Below are 18186 nucleotides of genomic sequence, written 5' to 3' on the forward strand. Positions count from 1 at the left end.
GGAGGAAGGGAGCGCAGTCTTGCATTCCAGCGCTGCTGGATCACTCCTCCCGGGGCAGGGGAGAGGCCTGGAGGGGAGCAGGGCGCTTTGGGGCACACGTGAGTGATCTCTCTCCTCTGGTAGCAAAGCCCAGGTAAGAAATTCCCACCACTCCATCGGACCAATACAGCAGGTTTGGCAGCTGTAGGAGTGGGGTTGCTGAAATGATGTGGGTTTTAAGCACTGCAAAACCGTCCTCCCTGAGCCTTTGGAAATTTTAGAGGGCTCAGCTGCCAAAGTGTCTTGTGTAGCTGCCCCTGCAGATAAAGTCTGGGAGGGAGATGAAGGCATGCCGTTGTGAGCAAGGAGCGGTAGGGCTGAGCAGCTCATCTCCTGAGCTCTCTGAAGCGGCAGCAGCGTAGGATGATCCTTGCAGCGTGTCACGGAGTGGGCTGCAGCATTCCTGGGGTCACCAGCTCTGCAGGGGCTGTGCGGGGGTGTTCCTGGAGGGGTCTGGGCAGCAGTCAGAAATGCTGCTGTGAGTTCAGTGTTTGGAAGAAAGCCTGGCCCAGCAGGACTCCTGGGGGTTCCCGACTGCTGTAGTGAAGGGGGTGGCCGCTCCCCGCGGTGGGTGGCTCCCTGCCGTGCTCTGCAGAGCCTGCTGGAGGCAAAACTAGCAAGAGGTGCCATTCCATGTCTCGCTGGACGCCTGAGCCCAGGAGTTCCCACACATTGTAAACAGACTTCTCGTGGCACCGAGGAGGGCTGTTGCCTTCAAAAGTCCATTGAGCATTCTCTCTGGAGAAAATGAGATGCTCATGTGGTTCCCAGGGCTCTCAAGGGTCATGCGTTTCTGTGCGTGTCTCCCAGCACCTGCAGAAGCGCCGTCTTGATTGTCATGTAGGTGTAGGTTCAGGCCCGTGGGTACGAAGGCTGGCAAAATGCTGGCACCCTTCCTAATGGTGAGGGATGGCAGGAGAGCTGTCAGGTTCCTTTGGGAATGGGTGATGGATGTGTCCTCTCCTGTCCCAAGTCTGTGGCTGCCCTGAGCAAGTCCCTTGTACTGCCAGTGGATTATGAAGCGTGGGCTGGAGAGCGGGGGTCTCGCAGCAGGCTGTCCTGGGAGGAGCTCCTTTCTGTGCCCCACTGGTGCCCGCCGCAGCAGTGCTACCCTTCCTGCACGGATTGGGATAGCTCGGCATGCAGGGCACTGCCGACTGGTGCACCAGATGAGGGACTGCTGTTAGCGCAGGCAGGGTCTGTGTTTGCATGACTCTTCTTCCTTAGTAATGCATGAAAATCTGGTGGGTTTGTCACCAAGCTGTGACTAACTCGTGAAACCTGTTACTTCCCTCTTGACTTATGAGGCTTCATGCCAGGGCGCCTTGTCTGCTGGCGGAGGTGGGACGGGGTGCCTAGCTACCCCCGGGAGCAATGACAAGCGGCACCATCATTCCTTGGGTTGCCTCTCCCATCTGTGTCTTGCTTCTCCCTGGACACTGAAGGGTCTTCTACTCCTGCTTATTTCTGACTTGTTGAATAACCTGAGAAGTACAGAACTAAAATAAATGCAATTATCCAACAGTGCCTGTAAATCTACAGCCATGGAAGTGCTCCTGTCCCACACAGACTGTAAAAGCAGAGCAGCATTGCTTGCCTGCCGGAGCAGGAGTGGATGGGAAGCCCTGTGACCCCTTAGCTCCTGCCTTGTCCTGGAAGGCTCTTCTGACTCTTCAGCCTAGGCTTGGAGGTGGCAGGAATTGCCCGATGCCCAGCGGTGTGTGGCCAGCAGTGTGGAGTGGGAGCTCTGCTTGCCTTTGCTTCAAGCACTCACTGCATAAAAAGAAGGTTTTTCCTGAATTTTATGGGTCTAACTGAAACATGAACTTTGATGTCTCACCTACTGCAAACGCTGCCAAGGGCTGTTGAGAGCTCCCTGGGCCTGGAGCAGAGTCCTGAGAGCAGTGGGAGCTGGTGCAGGGTAGCGGGGGCTCACCAGCCTGAGGTCACTTGTGGCTTTGTCCCAGGCTGCTGGCCCATCTTGGGCTTTTATTGTAATGATGAGACTGTTGGGTGCAATGAACCTTGGTGCCAGCACCAAGGGTCATTGCACCCCGACAGTCTCATCACGGAGGTGCACGAAAGAGTTTTGCTCTGCCAAGCAGCATGTGGGCACCCGCCCTGGTGAGGATGAAGGGCCGGGGGAGCGGTGTGCTGACAGGGTGCCCTGCTTCTCCACCCACAGCCAGGAGCATTGGTCCTGGTCCTCCCCCGTGGCCCTGAGGGCTCCTTGCCCTGCTCTCGCTTGCGGCAGCACGCTGCTGCACAGGCCCTCCTCTTCCCATGCTCGTTCCCTGCCTTCCTTCCTGGCCTGCCAGAGAGGACTAAGTGGGGAGGACAGCCTGGCCAGCCCAGGGCAGCTGCATTGCCCTCTGCCTCTTCTGTGCCCTGCACCAGGGCGGTGGGGACACGCGAGCCCGCTGCCAGGGCTGTCTCGCTCACGGGACGGAGCTTCCTGGCTGTAGCTGTGGAGGGCTGCGTCTGGGAATGGAGCCAGGCCCCACCTCCGTCACACACATCCCATGGCGAGTGCAGAGCCTGCTTGGAGGCATGACAGAGGGTGGCACTTGTGTATTTTTAGCTTCTGCTGCATTGCATTAAGAGCTGGAAATGAGGGGTGTGGACACCCAGTGAGTAGAACACAACAGCCCATGATGTGCACGCCACTGGTGGGGGTTGCAGCTGCCAGAGAGGGAGGCTCAACAGCCTGCTAAAATGCTGTGTGTGCAAGAACCTGCCTTTTCCACTCCCATCATGGGGCTCTGCAACTGGCAGCGCAGATAGACTGGGCCGGTGGCTGCCAGCGTGACCACTTCGGGTCAGCAGAGCTGTGTGGTGGTACTGGTCTGGGGCTGCTGGCTTCGGTCTGTGCCGTGGGGGGAAGCCAAGCCGCTGGGGTGCGGGGCAGCCCCTGGACGTCAGCCTCTGTCTAAAGAGTGTGGAAACCTTTGATAACCCCTGCAGTCCCCATGGACGCTGCATACGGGAGAGATCTCTGTGGGGTCTGAGCTGTGCCCTAGACCCAAATGCAGGGCTTCTGCGGAAGTGTCCTACTTCTGGGGGGCTGCAGGAAAGCCTGGCCCAGCCTGCAGCGAATGGGGCTTGAATGGTCCTGGCACTTGCGTGCAAGAAAGCATGTGGCATGGCCACTGCTGCGGGCTCTGGTCACGCTGCCCAGCAAAGTGTGTTGTGTGGCTCCCCTGAGCCTGGTAGCCAGGGGAGCTGGCTTTGCTCGTGGTGATGACCATGAGAAGGGCTCAGCCGTGGCCTCCTTGCAGGATGGAGCTACAGGTCAGACCTGGAGGCTGTGGCAGAGCTTTGCCCTGCTGGGAACTGTGCTCTTGCAGGGGAGAGCCTGCACGGCTCAGAGCAGGGCCCTGAGGTGCAGGATGGGCAGCGGGGTAGACATCAGGCTATTGCTCCTTTCCCCTTCCACCCCCAAACTCGTGTGGTACTGCAGGGTTGGGGTATGGATCAGGAGTGATGCTGGCTGGTGAGGAGGCTCCGACACCCAGCAGTGCCGATGCAACTTCCGCTTCCTCCCCGTCACACCTCCCAGCGGTGCTGGCCTGTCACTTCTGACGCTTGGGTCCAGGGGAGCCTCTCTCTGCTCCTACTTTTCCATGTATTGCATGGCAAATGTGTAAGCTGCGTAATCGGTGCCACCTTTATGGGGCAGAAGATGGTGCTGGGCTGCCCAGCCATGGGGTGGGAGCCTGGGAGTGCTGCAGGTGGGGAAGGTGATGTGGAGGGCGTGGGGCTCTGGGTGTGCGGTGGTTCCCTCCTGGCTGGGCCCAGGGTGCAGGATCTTCTGCCCCATCCAGCCAAGCCCGACCCCTTCTGCTATACCTGTCGCAGGAGCTTGGGCGCCATTTTCTCATGTCTTCACCCAAAGCTGCCTGCTGTTCTCCATTGTCACTTGCTCCTTAGGACTCTCATCCCACAATGTCCTAGTGCCATCCTGGCCCCATATCCTAGCTGCCCTTTCCCTGTCCCCCGTTCCCTCCCTCTTCCCCTCTTCTTCTTGCCTTTGCCGTTGCTGTTCCCCCTCGTTCCTCTTCTGCGCTGTTCCCTGGCACAGGCGGGGCGAGGGTGGGGGTTTTAGACCTGGCTCAGACCACAGGCAATCCGGCTGGCCCTGGGCTTGCCCATGCTCTCAGCAGTCGTGGGGAAAATGGCACTGAACCTCACTGGTCCAAAGTTCCCTGCACACGGGCCAAGTGGAGTTTTTAAATTGTTTCTTCAGGTGCCTGTGGGCCCAGCTCCGCTCTTTGCTGGAGGGCTTGGAGGGGGTCAGGGTGCTGCGTGCCCCTCGCGGGTCGGGGCAGCTGGTGCATCTCATGGCTCAACAGTTTGGGAGAGGGGAGGGAGCCATTTGAGGACCAGGGCCAGGAGCTGTTCTGCCTCCCATCTCCTGGTGGTGTTTTCCCCCAAGTCCTGGATAAAGACTAGGAAGCTGAGTCAAATTGGGACTATAAATCATAGAATCACAGAACGGTTTGGGTGGGAAGGAACCGTTAAAGCCCACCCTGTCCAACCCCCCTGCAAGGAGCAGGGACATCTCCAACCAGACCAGGTTGCTCAGAGCCCCGGCCAACCTGGCCTGGAATGTTTCCAGGGATGGGGCACCCACCCCCTCTCTGGGCAACCTGGGCCAGTGAAATGAAACAATTTTCAGTTAAGGAAACGCACCATTAAGGCCCACCCTAACCTTGGCTTTGCCCTCTAATGGGGTCGTGCAATTATAAGTGCTCTCTGTTAGCCTTCACGGCTCTCTGGGGAGGTTTTAAACATTTTTTTTCCCCTGACCTTCTCTTTGACAGTAGACGAATGAGACAAGACTTCGTGCTCCAGCTGCTGCTGAGGGATTTACTTTCCTGTATGAAATGTAATTTATAGAGGATTCCTCTAGGAATAAAAAAAATGTACAAATCTTATATAAAAGTGTGTTCTGAAAATGTAAAATTGTTACAATCGTCACCAAGAAAATACCAGTTGAGAGGCAGTGCAAAGGCACAGCTCCAAGGATGAAAAGCGTGCTGGGCATGTGGAGGCTGCTTGGCTGCGGTACTGGGTGTTCAGAGATGGGCATCATCTACCAAAACCTGGAAGCTGTCATCTTTAGTTGCCCCCCCACCCCGCCCCAGAATACCCCAGAATCGGCAAGCCTGCATACTTAGGCATGTAAGAAGACATGTAGAAGTAGTTTGTCAATGTAAAATGATGTTTTTCTTTAGTTAAAAAAGTTATCGTAAGAAAACTGGGAATTTAAAAGTAAACCTCCAACAAGGCAGGACTAAAAAGATTATTAGGAGCTGCTTGCTAAAGACATGGAGTCTAATAATAATTTTTTCCAAATGTCTTAGCACTAAAAAGCCTTTAAGAGGAGTCACAGGGTAAATAAGCAATTGAGGTGTCCAGTGAGTGCTCGTGGAAACGGGGCGTTGGCAGAACAGCTCGGTCAGGAAGGCTGCCAGCCCAGAGGCATCCCTGCTGCCAGACACACCGGGGTTAAATCAAAGGCGTTGATCAAGACCCTTTTGAGTAAGGCAAGCCACCAGGCTTTGATGGTATTTACGCTAGAATTGTAAAGGAGCCTGATGACGTGTTGGGAATCGCTAATAAACAGTGTTAGGGATTGTCACCAGTCAGGGCCAGCTCCACGGAAGGTGTAGCAAATGTGAAATTAAAGGCCAATGGGTTTACCTGGGTATTGGCTAAATCGTTAGGATACAATGATTTATCTATAATAAACGCTTTATCTATGAAAATACTACACTGCAGAGTAGTCAACATGGCTTTGGTAAAGCAAAGTTAGTCCTTCCAGTCTGCCAGGGATTTCAGAGGTCATGGAGGTGTGACTGGGCTGGGCTGGTACCATGCTCAGTGCTCCCAAACTACGGCTGAGAAAGTTCCTCACGGAATGCTTTTGAAGAAGTTAAGCGTTGTCCTGATAAGAGGTCTTCCTGTGAATTAGTGACTGGTTAAAGAACAGGAAGCAAAGTGCAGGAAAAATGTCCCAGCTTTCACGACGCAGAGCAGGGGAGAAGACACAGCTGATTCCTGCAATCATCTGAGAAGCTGAAACAGAAAGGGAGTCAGAAGGGTTGAAGAAAAGTCTTAATCTGTGCCAAGTAATGCATGAGGTGGAACAAGCCACAGGCAGATCTTCACTCGGGGCTGTCCCCGCTGCGGGAGGAGACTGTGGAACGCTGGCAGTGAGTTTGGCGTCTGCCAGATGTTGTCCCAGAGGTTCAGCGGTTCGGAGAGGGAGAAGGAGCAGAGCAGAAACCCTCCCGCTGCTGTGTGGTACTTCTTTGATACTGCGTGCTTTTCTACTGCCGCCCCAAAGCTGATGGGATGTCCTGGTTTCGGCAGGGATGGAGTTAATTTTCCTCCCAGTAGCCGGTGTGTTTTGGATTTTTTGTGTGAAGAATGTTGATAGACACACCGGTGATAGGAGTTGTTAATGAGACCAAGGACACTGTCTGGCTTTCCAGGTCTCATTAACCTGCAGATGCGGGAAGCTGGGAGAAAGGCAGGCAGAATAATTGACCCAAACTGGCCAAAGAGAATATTACATGCCATAAACGTCATGCTCAGTGTGTAAGTGGGAGTTGCCCACGGTGGGGGCATCTTCTTCCACCTCTCTCTCGGTCATTGGGACATCGGGTGGTGAGAAATCGTACATTGTTCATTTTGTATATTATATTCTGTTATTGTTGTAGTTTTCCTTTGCTATTCCAGTAAACTCTGTTCATCTCAACCCAGGAGTTTTCCTTTCTTCCCAAAGAAACAGTGTGGTGACCAGGGCCAAACCACAATATGGGGTTAGAAAAGGTGCAGAGAAGGGAAAGGCAGATGGTCTGAGAGCCGGCCCAGCCCACCGCAAGGAGAGGGCAAAACAGGGAACAGGACGGAATGGGTGACAAGGAATCCTCTGTTGTGCTCTCACACCTTGAGGACTAAAAGCCGCTTAGGAAGGCAGCACACCTGAAACAAAACTAGTGGGTTTTTCCCGTACCTTACCAGTCTGTGGTACTGGATGCCAGCGGGGGCGTTGGTGCCCGTGGGTACGGCGGGGTTCGTGCAACGGTTAGATGCTGTGGCCTGGATGCGCTCCTGCCGCTGGCGCTCCCGAGCTGCAGTCAGGCGGGGAGGCAGAGCACGCTGCCTGCCCTGCCCCACGTGGGGTCAGAGCTCTGGCACAGCAGCCAGAGGGAGCCTGCCTTGCCCGCGTGCTGCAGCAGGCATCCTGGGGCTACCATTTGCCAGGTTTTGGCTCCTGAAGCTGAATGTGTTTCTCCCCTGTGACGGGAGTCTGAACGCGGTAGTGTGTCACTGCTGGCTGTTGCTGTGGACGCGGTGGCCAGTGGCCCAGGCAAAGCCGTGGGCAGCCTGATGGCTCGTGAGGACGTGTGTGTGAGGCCACGCGGCCGGGAGGCTGCTGCAGCAGAGCTCCCTGCAGTGCAGCCTCCCCGTCGCTGTGCCACCTCACCGTGTGGAAGCAGAGGTGGCGGTTCCCTGCGGCACAGGGGCAGCAGCAGACGCTCCAGCGCTGGCTGCACAGGAGCATTGCGCTCCCGCCTCCAGAAAAGGACCGGCTCAGCTGCCACAGGCAAGCTGCGAGCGTGCGTTGAAGCCACGCAGGAGCACAGATAATGCTGGCACGGCTTTCTCAGGCTTTTCCGGTTGACAGGAAGCCAGGATAACCTGAACCTCATCAAGGGGAGGTCAGAAAACCCATTCCCTGGCTCCTAGGAGTGTGCCAAGCTCTGATTGTGGGTTTGTACTGGGCAGCATGGTCCTACGTAGATGGCAGGAGCTTGCCGTGGACTTGTAGGAGCATGACCTGGAGCCTCTTCCCCTCAAGACAAACCAAGCTGTCTTGGGTGCAGCAGGGTTTCTGGGGCTGGCAGTACCTTGCCCACAGTTGGCGTGGAGGAGCTTGGTTTCCCTGCCCCTCTGTACTTCTGCTGCCTGTGTGAGCCCTGGCCGTAGGCTGCTTGGTCCGCAGGCTGCTGTTCAATGGCCCTTTCATGGCAGGGCCTGCACCGGAAGCTTCTGGCTCTCCAGCTGGAGGCAAGTGCTGCTAACCAGTGCCAGCACCACTACTGGGCCTGGGGACCTGCAGTGCAGCCTGGGAGGTGTGCTGGGGTGGAGCTGTCTCTGCTCCCACCGTGATGGGCTTGCAAGAGACTGGAGGGGCCATTGGCAGCCAAGAGACCAGGAAAATGTGAGCCCTCTCTGGAAGGAAATAGGAGACCTGGTTACCCGGGACATGGAGAAGGCTGAGGTACTCAATGACTTTTTTGCCTCACTCTTCACTGCCAAGGGCTCTAGCCATGTCACCCGAGTCGCAGAAGGCAAAAGCTGGGACTGGGAGAATGAAGAACCACCCACTGTACTGGAAGAGCAGTTTTGGGAACATCTGAGGAACCTGAAGGTGCACAAGTCCATGGGATCTGATGAGATCCATCCTCAGGTCCTCAGGGAACTGGTGGATGAAGTTGCAAAGCCACTGGCCATCGTATCTGAGAAGTTGTGGTGGTCTGGTGAGGTCCCTGATGACTGCAAGAGGGGGAACATAACCCCCGTTTCTAAAAAGGGAAACAGGGAGGACCCAGGCAACTCCAGGCCGGTCAGCCTCACCTCTGTGCCTGGCAAGGTCATGGAGCAGATTCTCCTGGAAACCATGCTAAGGCACATGGAGAGCAAGGAGGTGGTTGGTGACAGCCAACACAGCTTCACCAAGGGCAGATCGTCCCTGACCAATTTGGTGGCCTTCTATGACGGGGTGACGGCATCGGTGGACAAGGGACAAGCAACAGACATCATCTACCTGGACTTGTGCAAGGCATTTGATGCTGTCCCGCACAACGTCATTCTCTCTAAACTAGAGAGGCATGGGTTTGATGGACGGACCACTCGGTGGGTAAGGATTTGGCTGGATGGCAGCACTCAGAGAGTGGTGGTCAACAGCTCAGTGTCCATGTGGAGACCGGTGACGAGTGGCGTTCCTCAGGGGACCGTGTTGGGCTCGGCCCTGTTCAGCATCTTTGTTGGTGACATGGACAGTGGGATAGAGTGCACCCTCAGCAAGTTCGCCAGTGACACCAAGCTGTGTGGTGCTGTCGACACGCTGGAAGGGAGGGATGCCATCCAGAGGGACCTTGACAGGCTGGAGAGGTGGGCCCGTGCCAACCTCATGAAGTTCAACCAGGACAAGTGCAAGGTCCTGCACCTGGGTCATGGCAATCCCAGGCACCGATCCAGGCTGGGTGGAAAATGGATGGAGAGCAGCCCTGAGGAGAAGGACTTGGGAGTGCTGGTGGATGAGAAGCTCAACGTGAGCCGGCAATGCACCCTTGCAGCTCAACATGCGCTGGGCTGCATCCCCAGCAGCGTGGGCAGCAGGTTGAGGGAGGGGATTCTGCCCCTCTGCGCCACTCTGGTGAGACCCCCATCTCCAGCTCTGGAGCCCCCAACATCAGAGGGACATGGACCAGTTGGAGAAGGTCCAGAGGAGGCTACGCAGATGCTGAGAGGGCTGGAGCACCTTTGCTGTGAGGCCAGGCTGGGAGAGCTGGGGCTGTTCAGCCTGGAGAAGAGGAGGCTCTGGGGAGACCTTATAGCGGCCTTCCAGTGCCCAAAGGGGGCTGCAGGAAAGATGGGGAGAGACTCTTCAGCAGGGCCTGGTGTGACAGGGGTAACGGTTTCAAAATAGAGGGAGGCAGATTCACACTGGACATAAGGAAGAAGATTTTTACGCTGAGGGTGGTTGGACACTGGCCCAGGTTGCCCAGAGAGGCGGTGGATGCCCCATCCCTGGAAACATTCCAGGCCAGGTTGGCCGGGGCTCTGAGCAACCTGGTCTGGTTGGAGATGTCCCTGCTTCTGGCAGGGGGTTGAACTGGATGGCCATTAAAGAACCATTCTATGATTCTATCATGCTGTGGTTCTGATTCTATTGTCCTAAGGTTCTGATTCTATCATTCTGTGTTTCTGAGATACAGGAGGAACGGAAGGCTTGCTTGCATTTTCACAAGCATTCTAATAGCTCGTGGTTGCTTCAGCAGGGCTTGTGGCAGGCTGGGAGTTCATCACCAGCGATCACTGATACGCCGTCTCCAACTTGCCTAGGCAGCACAACGGAAACACGAGGCACATCCCCCAAAGTAGGTCACGCTTTGAGGGCTGCTCTCCTGAGGGTCTGCCAGCCCATCGCACATGGTGGGGCCTGGGGCTCCTGCTGGGCAGCGGGCGTGCCAGTGGGAGTGGGGCCCGCCTGGGCTCCGTGGCCGCGGTTGGAACTGTAGATGCAGTCGGCAGATGGGGTAGGGGAGAGCTTTGGGTACCTAACTGGTGGGTGGCTGTGGAAGTAAGGAGCTAGTTTCGGAACAACCTGCTCCATGCTGGTTTGCTGGGAATCGCTGATGCACGCAACGAGAGGGACCCACGTCCTCAGACCTGGCCGTTGTGGCTCAGCTCCCCCAGGAGACAGATGGAGCTGTCGGGGATGGACCTGCTCCAGGTGCTCACACCGCTCCCAGCCCTGTCCCGGTCCAGTCCTGGGTGGGCCAGGGAGCCCCCCTCTGGCAGGGCGGGTGGCGGCGTCTGCCCTGGGATGCAGCAGAACGGCGGTGTCCGGACCGTTGCTGGTCGGGTGGTTTGCCTGGAAGCGGGCAGCCCCTTGTGAGACTGAGGGCTACCAGCTGTGGCTGGGACGGAGGAGTTCACCCTCCTGCTGTGCAAGAATGCTGAAGATTTGCTTTCTGTCTGGTATCTGCACTTGGCTGCTGTTCAGTGCGGAAGCAAAGGGAGATCCAGGCTCTTGGGGGTCTGTGAGCTTTGTTGTTAATCTGGTAAATTGTTCCAGCTGATCCTCAGCCTGCAAGATCTGAGGAATGCAAAGGCTGGGATTGATCCTGTTGCTCGGCCTGCGGGCTCAGAGGCAGCATCTGTAGTGCTGATTTTCTCCCGGCCCAGAATAGGTTCCCCTTAGTTGCTTGGGTGCGCTTTGATGGCTTGTCACAGGGACGGCTGCTGTCCCCTGTCCCAGCTCATGGGGCAGGCCGGCAGCAGGGGCCAGGGCAGAGCGCTGGGGGTGGCCACGCGGGCAGAGGTGCTGGTGCAGCGTGCCCCGCTGGTGCCAGATTTGCTGGCAGCCCCGCTCGCGGGTATCAGGGGTCGTTTACGCTTTGCAGTCTGTTTCCTGTAATGCTTCCATCTAATCCGAATCAGAAATGCAAGCATAGAGGGTGCCCTGTGCCCAGACCACCCTGCGTGGGCTCCAGCACTCAGCCCATGGAATGTAAATGTTTACATTCTGTCCCAGAGCTCTGGGGTATCTGAAGAGCCGGGTGGCACTGGGGGTCCGTGGGGCCAGGGCATTGCTGCTGGAGGCACTGGCACCTCAGCACTAAGAAGGTGGCTTGTGAAGGAGCCAGCACCCCTGCTCCGGGGCAGCTGTGGGCACAGGGTGCTGGGGGAGCACTGCCACCATCCCCGCGGGCGTGCCGCTGCCCAGCACCTCCCGGGCCACTCACCAGGCTGATGGGACGAGCCCTGGCAGGGCTCAGCCCTGCACCTTGTCTCATGGGATGGCCACCAAACATCAGTCTGCAGGACCAGCTTGCCAGCCCCGGTCACGCTGCTGGGCTTGGTCTCTGGTCTGCCAGCCCCATGACGGAGAGCTGGGCCGGGGGTGGGCGCAGCTTCCCTCTGGCCATGGCTGAGCCGTGCATTTAGAGGAGGAGTTAATCCAGGTGGTGGTGGGTGAGAAGTTTGGCATCTCTTGCGAAGGCTGTGGGGTTTTCTTTCCCACTGCGGGGCCGGAGGAGCAGCTCAGGCTGCCTTCTCTGCCGGGGCGGCAGGCAAAGACCTGCATGGACCCGGCGGCAGTGGGCTCTCAGCAGTACCACAAGGGATCGGTGCTGGCCGTGGCCCCAGCCGCTCTCCGGTGGCCCCTGATGACAGGCAGAGAGGAGAGAGTGTGGTGGGCTGGCCGAGTGCGCAGGCAGGGCCGGGCATTGCCTGTGCTGGGGATGGGAACTCACGCAGAGCAGCTGCAGCAGAGCCTGATGCGTTACTTTCCCTGTCCCTGCTGCACGCAGCTGTGCTTCTGCCCGGCCCTTTGTGCATCCCTTGCTCTCTGCCCTTCTGGCAGCTGCTGCAAGGGATGTTTCTGGTCCCCGTTGCAAATTGTCACCTGCAGCTCCCTTCCTTGGACTGTCCCACTGTCCCGGGCTGCTCTGGAGGAGCTGGGGTCACTGCTCACGAGCCTGGGCTCCCTGTCGCAGACATTCCTGCTGCTGCTTGAGCAGAGCTGGGCCTTTTTATGCTGATTTCTGGTTGGACCTGCTGTGGCAGAGCGCGCAGGGGAGGCAGCTGAATTCCTTTCAGTATTCATTGCTGGAAAGTTTGCAGGAAGTGAAGGAAGAGCTGGAGCAGGAAGAGCAGCTTTGCTCTCCTGGGCTGGAGGGAGCCCCGGTGCCCAGCAGCTCCCAGGAAAGGTGCCGGTCTAACCACTCTCTTCTGCCCTGAGCTCTGCCCCAGATGGACCCGGGGGTCTGCTTCTTGCCGGAGGCTGCAAGGCATCCTCAGCTCCCTCTCCCTACGCTGTCAGGACAATCCCTGGGTCTGGGCAACGGGCGGGAGGTGACCTGGGCACATGAGGTGTGGAGTGTGCGATCAAAGGCAGGACTGTGCTTGGGGGCACAGCAGAGGCGCAGCCACCTCCGCTCTGGACCTGCCTGGGCTGGTGGGGAACCGAGAGGCCTCTCTAACCCATCAGCTTCCACGGGGCAGGGCAGGGGAGTCCTCCTGTTTGAGCTGCGCCTGCCTGTGGTGGCCGCTAGCCACAGTCCCCCATATGTTGAGGGACGTTGCTCGCGCTGCACGGGGGCGATGAGAGCCTTACTGGGGCTGCAGTTCCCCCTAGGGCGCCTGCTGTTTCCATGTGTGGCATTTGCTTTATGTGCTGCCTTTCTGTTCTCTCTGCAGCCGCCAAGCTCAAAAGCGCTGAGCCACTCCCCAATGTCGGATGCCTGGGAGTGCAAGGTGCAGGACCCCTTTGCCAGCAGCGAGGAGCAGGACGAGGTGCCCCACGAGGTGACGGTGACGGCCATGGACACGGGCGGCCAGTGCCTATGCCCGGAGGAGGAGCCTGATGGGGCTCCCCAGAAGCGGATGAGCACCCAGAACGGGATGCAGGACAGTGGAGGTGGGGGCACGGGGGTAAAGAAGAAACGGAAGAAAAAGGATCTGGGAGAGCAGGAAGGGGGAGAAAAAGCAGCTGTGGAGGTGAAACCAAAGAGGAGGAGAGAACCTAAAGAACCAAAAGAGCCTAAAAAGGCTAAGGAGTCCAAGAAACCAAGGGAGCCCAAGCAGAGAGAGGTGGCCAAGAAGCCCCGGAAACCTCGGGAACCCAAAGCCCCCAAGGAAGCTAAAGACAAGAAGAGTGGCTCTGAGCCTGTCTCCAGAACAAGAACCAAGAAGAGCAGGTGGGTTGTGGTGTTACCTTTTCTCTGTGCCTGGTGTGGACAGGGCTGTGGGCTCGCAGGAGCTTTGGCTAAGAGAGCCGCTGTGGCCCACCATCTTGCAGGGTGCCTGGGTTTCTCATGCTGAAGGCTGGATGTGCCACTTAGGAGGCGCATGAACTCTCTGGCCATGCAGAGACAGGACAGGCAGGTGCCCTTTTGAGGATGAGGCCCTGTGAGACCCCAGATCTAGAAGAGGACCAGTCTTGGCCTCTCTGGCCTGGCTTTTGTGCTGAGTGTCCTTGGGACGGTAGGAGGGTGTCTCACCAGGACAGCAAGGTGCTGTTTGGCAGAGGGCTTGTCACACCTGTTTTGGCAGAGGGTATGCAAGTGAGACAAACCTGACCCTGGGCTGTCTGTGCAAGTGAGGGTCCCTGCACACCAGGGCCGGCAGCCTGCCTCCCCGCGGCTCAGGTTCAGGACGACGGTGGAGCGCATACTGTCTCCTCTCCCGCTCTGGGCGGCAGGACCTGTCCCTCCCTTGCAGCTGCCGAGCTGTACTGGCAGCCAAGGCAGCGGGGGGGAGGCCTGAGGACTCCCTTGTGCTGCACGGCCCCCGCCACCACCTCCAGTGATTCCTTATCCTTTTAATTAACAGGCTGATTGGCCAGAAGCTCTAATTTCTTAGCTCTGATTTCTTCTTAATTGGGAATGTGTGCAGATAGAGGAGCAGTTCTCAACATCACCAGTGTCGTTTGGTTTACTGTCGTGGACTGGGGAGAATAAGTGTTTTTGGAGAGTCTTGTACAAAGCAAGCCTGTCGATTGGAGCTGGGCCGTCCTTGTGTCCTGTAAATAATCCGTGGAATGAATGTATTTCGACTGTAAACAGCATTGGTACAGGAGCCAGCTGGAGTTCTTCAGCAAAGCCTTTCTTTGTTAGAAAACACCAGTTTGGTAGAGCTTCTTGAGGGCACTTTCCTGGAAATGGTCACCAGAATGGATGTCCCAGGGTCTGTGGGATCTGCCCACCTCCCTCCTGCCGCGGCTGCCCACAGGACACGTGTGCAGGGTGAGGACCAAGCCCCAGGTCTCCCACAGCCGTGCTCCTTCAGGGCTTGCTGGCAGCCGGACCCTGGAGAGGCCAGGGCTGCGGAGCTGACACCAGTGCGGTGGTTAGTACCGTCGGCGTGGGCTGGTGGTGAACAGAAGAAGGTGTGGGGCAGCAAGGCTCCCATGCCAGGCTGGTGGGGAGCTCAGCGGGGCGAGAGCTGGGCTCCGCGTCCCCTCCCGGCGGGTCCCTGAGCTGTGCCGCGCTGTCACAGGAGGGAGCCTGGCCGGTGAGCCAGAGCAGATCGAGTGGATGGTGCCAGGAGGGTGCGGGAAGGGCTCCTCAAGGCCCCGAGGAGGGCTGCAGCGGGGGGACTTGAGGTGGAGAGGGAAGGAGAGGGGCTGCTGGCAGGGAAGGCAAGGATGAAGCCCATGTAAAGCCAGCATTGGGCACTGAGGAGGATCCTGGGATGAGGGATGCAGCCAGCAGCTTTTCCTAGTGACACTTCTGCTCCACCAGTAAGAAACTACCATCTGGGCAGTTCACAGAAGTTCACTCCTGCAGTGGAACCTTTGGGACCAGGCCAAAGCAGGGGAGATCTGAGGAAGAGCAGACCCTGGAGGCCTGGGCTCCTGGACGCACTCCTAGCTCTTGTCCCGGAGTGTACTGCCGCACTGGCAGGTCCCCGGCTGCCAGCGGTGCCCTCACAGCCAGTGACAGTGCGACCTGCCGTGAGTGGCGGGTGGGCAAGTCACTCTGCTAAATGTGGGGATTGCGGTGGGGTGACCCCGGCTGCAGAGCTGGAGACCCTGATCCCTCCTGCAAAGGCGCGGCAGGGTCTGGGGTACCAGGAGCGGGGCTGAAGGTGGATTCACCTGCTGTGCTGGGTGCCAGCGTGCAGAGCCCTGGTGAAGAGGTCACTTCATGCAGAAAGGACCAATTAATCTAACCCCGTAATTCTGCAGCCAGAAGAAACTGTGTATGGGAGTCTGGGAGTGCCACAGAGCTCTGTGCTTTCCCAGCGCCCTGTTGTCACGGAGCCTTAGCCCATGGTGCTCCCTTCCACTCACGTGCACCTTCCAGGAGGCCCTAGGTCCACCCGTGCTGCTTGGAAGGTCCAGCCCGTGGGCCCTCCTTGCAGCTTCCCCTCCTCCACAGCCCCTCTTTGAGCCTCTTCTCCAGCGGTGGCCCTGGCCTCTGGGTCAGCCGCCAGCAGACCCACCCACGGGAGGAGCAGCCGCTGAGTCGGGGCACTCGTGGGTGTCAAGTGGAAGCTCTGCAGGGAGCAGGGCTGTGTGTCCCTCCGTGCCCGGGACAGAGCTGGGGAGCGAGGCTGGAGCGCAGGCGGGGAGAGGTGAGCGGCAGGCAGGGTAAGTGCTCTGTGCAGAGGAAGGGATTGCTGGGAGTCCTCTAAGTGGCAGGTAAGGGTGGCGTAATTTCTTCTAAATTATTTCTAATCATAGCCAACTACTGGTTCATGAATGAAGCAGTTGTTAACTGTGACTTACAAATCCATATCTGGGGAGTTACTGCTCAGGAGGAAGCAGTGCTCGCAGGGCATTTTCAGGGCCTCTAACTGAAATGTGGGTGCGTGCCCATGGCAGTTTTGACCTGAACAGCAGATTTTTAACTGCTTGGTTTTTATTGGTCCCAGGCGAAGCAGTGCTTTTTCTCACAAAATGGGTGTAAAACTTCGACACAGCTTTGAAGCTAACCATTCCTCTGCCGCTGCGCAGGTCTGGAGTGTGGAGTGCGGCGGATGGTGGGCTGTGAGTGGGGAAGGGGACATTGCTCAGCCCAGGGACAGGCATCAGCTCTTTGAAATCCCTCCCTTTAACAGAGTTCCTTGCATAGGGTAAGGATGGAGGGGCATGCTAGGAGCAGTTGTTTCTTACCCTGGGCACGTTCTCTTGCACAGACAGGTTGTGATGAGCGCTGGGTGGCATGGGGGTTCGGGTGGCCCTGACCCCAAGAGTGTACTACAAGGGTGGGCTGTGTCTTTGTACATTTTGTGTTTGCAGGAAGGTGATGGGATTCACTGGGAGCAGGGCCCAAGTCCCCTCCATGACTTGAGGATGGAGGACAGTTGGCTGGTGGGACAGAGCCTCCCGACCAGCCCTTGGAGGCAGCGGTGACCACTGTGGTGGGCCATTGCACCGGTGGGAGTCTGGGGCCTGCCTCCTCCCTGTGTTCGTGGTGACCACGGGGCTTAACTCCCTCTGGCTGGGGGCACAGGCCAGCATCTGCTCAGCTGCCCTCTGGGGAAGGGACTCAGTGCTGTGGCTCACAAACCACGAGGTGGAGCAGCTTCTGCCTCAGCGCTGGTGTGAAGGTTTAGCTGGGTCTGGCAGGGCTCTGCAGCACCCACGGGAGGTGGCCAGCAGAATGGACAGTGCTTCTCAGACTGGGCTAGAAGGTTTGTCTCTGGGCTGCCAGGACATGGGTTGCCTCTGGAACTGCTGAACTGTATTCCTGAGTTTCATCGGCACAGGATGTGTTTGTGAGCGCTCTGCTCGGAGCAGGCTCCTCGTTGCCCTGGCCTGCTGGTGTTGGTGGTGGGAAGAGCCGCCTTGCGGCTGTACTGGACGTACGTCCCTGTCTCAATCTCCCAGCTCTGGTGCAGGACCTGCCTTCGCTGCTGAGACTTTGTGGTCCAGGAAGGGGTCACCCTGCCTGCAGGGGAGAGGCAGCCCTGCTTCCTCCTGGCTCATTACCATGCCTGAGCCACTCTCCAGAGCATCCTGACTTTATGCACCAAGGCTTCTCATGCCGAAGGAGCAGTGAGGGTTGGCCGTGAGCTGAACCCCTGGGACCCCCCAGCCCCTTTCTGCCCCACACCAGGCCAGGGCAGGTGGACCCTTTCATCCTAGTGTACTGGAACCAGATGGAGAAACACTTGATGTTGGTTAATGAGCGTCACTGGGAATCCCCAATGCTGAGGGAGGCCCCAGGAGCTGTGAGCCGCCTCTGTGCTATCCAGTGGGAGCAGAGCCCTGTGTGGGGGCCTGCTGGCTCTCCCTCAGGATCCCTAGGACAAGAGCTAACTGTCAGTCTCTCTTGGCAGCAAGGACACTCCTGTAGAGAAGAAGAAGAAAGGAAAGAGGAAAAATGAGATACCAGTGGACAGTTTGGGCTTGGATGAGGATCTCCTGAGCCCCTCCGTGCAGAGCCCAGAGGAGTCTGCGGAGTCGGCTGACAGCCAGGTATGCCCAAAGCCCTCAGCTGGCTGCCAGCAGGTGAAATCCTGGCTGCCTCTGAGTGGGAGAAGAGCTGGGCCCTGCGGCACAGCCATCAGAGAACTCTTCCAGCAGTGTGGCTGATAGACCCTGGGGCCAAGGTCTACCAGCCATGCTACTTAAAGTCAACTGGTGGCCCTGGGTTGGGTGCACGCTGCTGCCCAGGGAGCTGCACGTCTGCCAGCCTTGAGTTTCCCTCTCCTCCATGGCTCCTGGCAGCTCCCCTTTCCTGGCACAGCATGGGGAGGCAGGTCAGCCCCCGGGGGCTGGGGAGCTCTCGATGTCTTCGCAGGGCTCCTCTGCTTCTGGTCTCAGCAGCTGATGGGGCTGGGTGGGTCTGGCATTGATGGAGACCTCGGCACCATGGCGATGGGTTTACC

At 57.9% G+C, this 18186-nt stretch overlaps 1 protein-coding gene across 10 annotated transcripts in view; it reads left to right on the forward strand.

The window, feature by feature from the left end:
• CHD6 (chromodomain helicase DNA binding protein 6) overlaps nucleotides 1–18186 on the forward strand; it is a 96115-nt gene that overhangs the window by 36265 nt on the left and 41664 nt on the right. For all 10 annotated transcript variants that reach the window (XM_086760331.1, XM_086760339.1, XM_086760335.1 and 7 more), the window contains 2 exons: nucleotides 13045–13544; nucleotides 17635–17773. In XM_086760331.1, coding sequence (XP_086616457.1) covers nucleotides 13045–13544; nucleotides 17635–17773 — 639 coding nt within the window. The remainder of the gene's footprint in view (nucleotides 1–13044; nucleotides 13545–17634; nucleotides 17774–18186) is intronic.

Source organism: Chlamydotis macqueenii, chromosome 16 (genome assembly GCF_036417535.1).
Source record: "Chlamydotis macqueenii isolate bChlMac1 chromosome 16, bChlMac1.mat, whole genome shotgun sequence".
NCBI classification, from domain to species: domain Eukaryota; kingdom Metazoa; phylum Chordata; class Aves; order Otidiformes; family Otididae; genus Chlamydotis; species Chlamydotis macqueenii.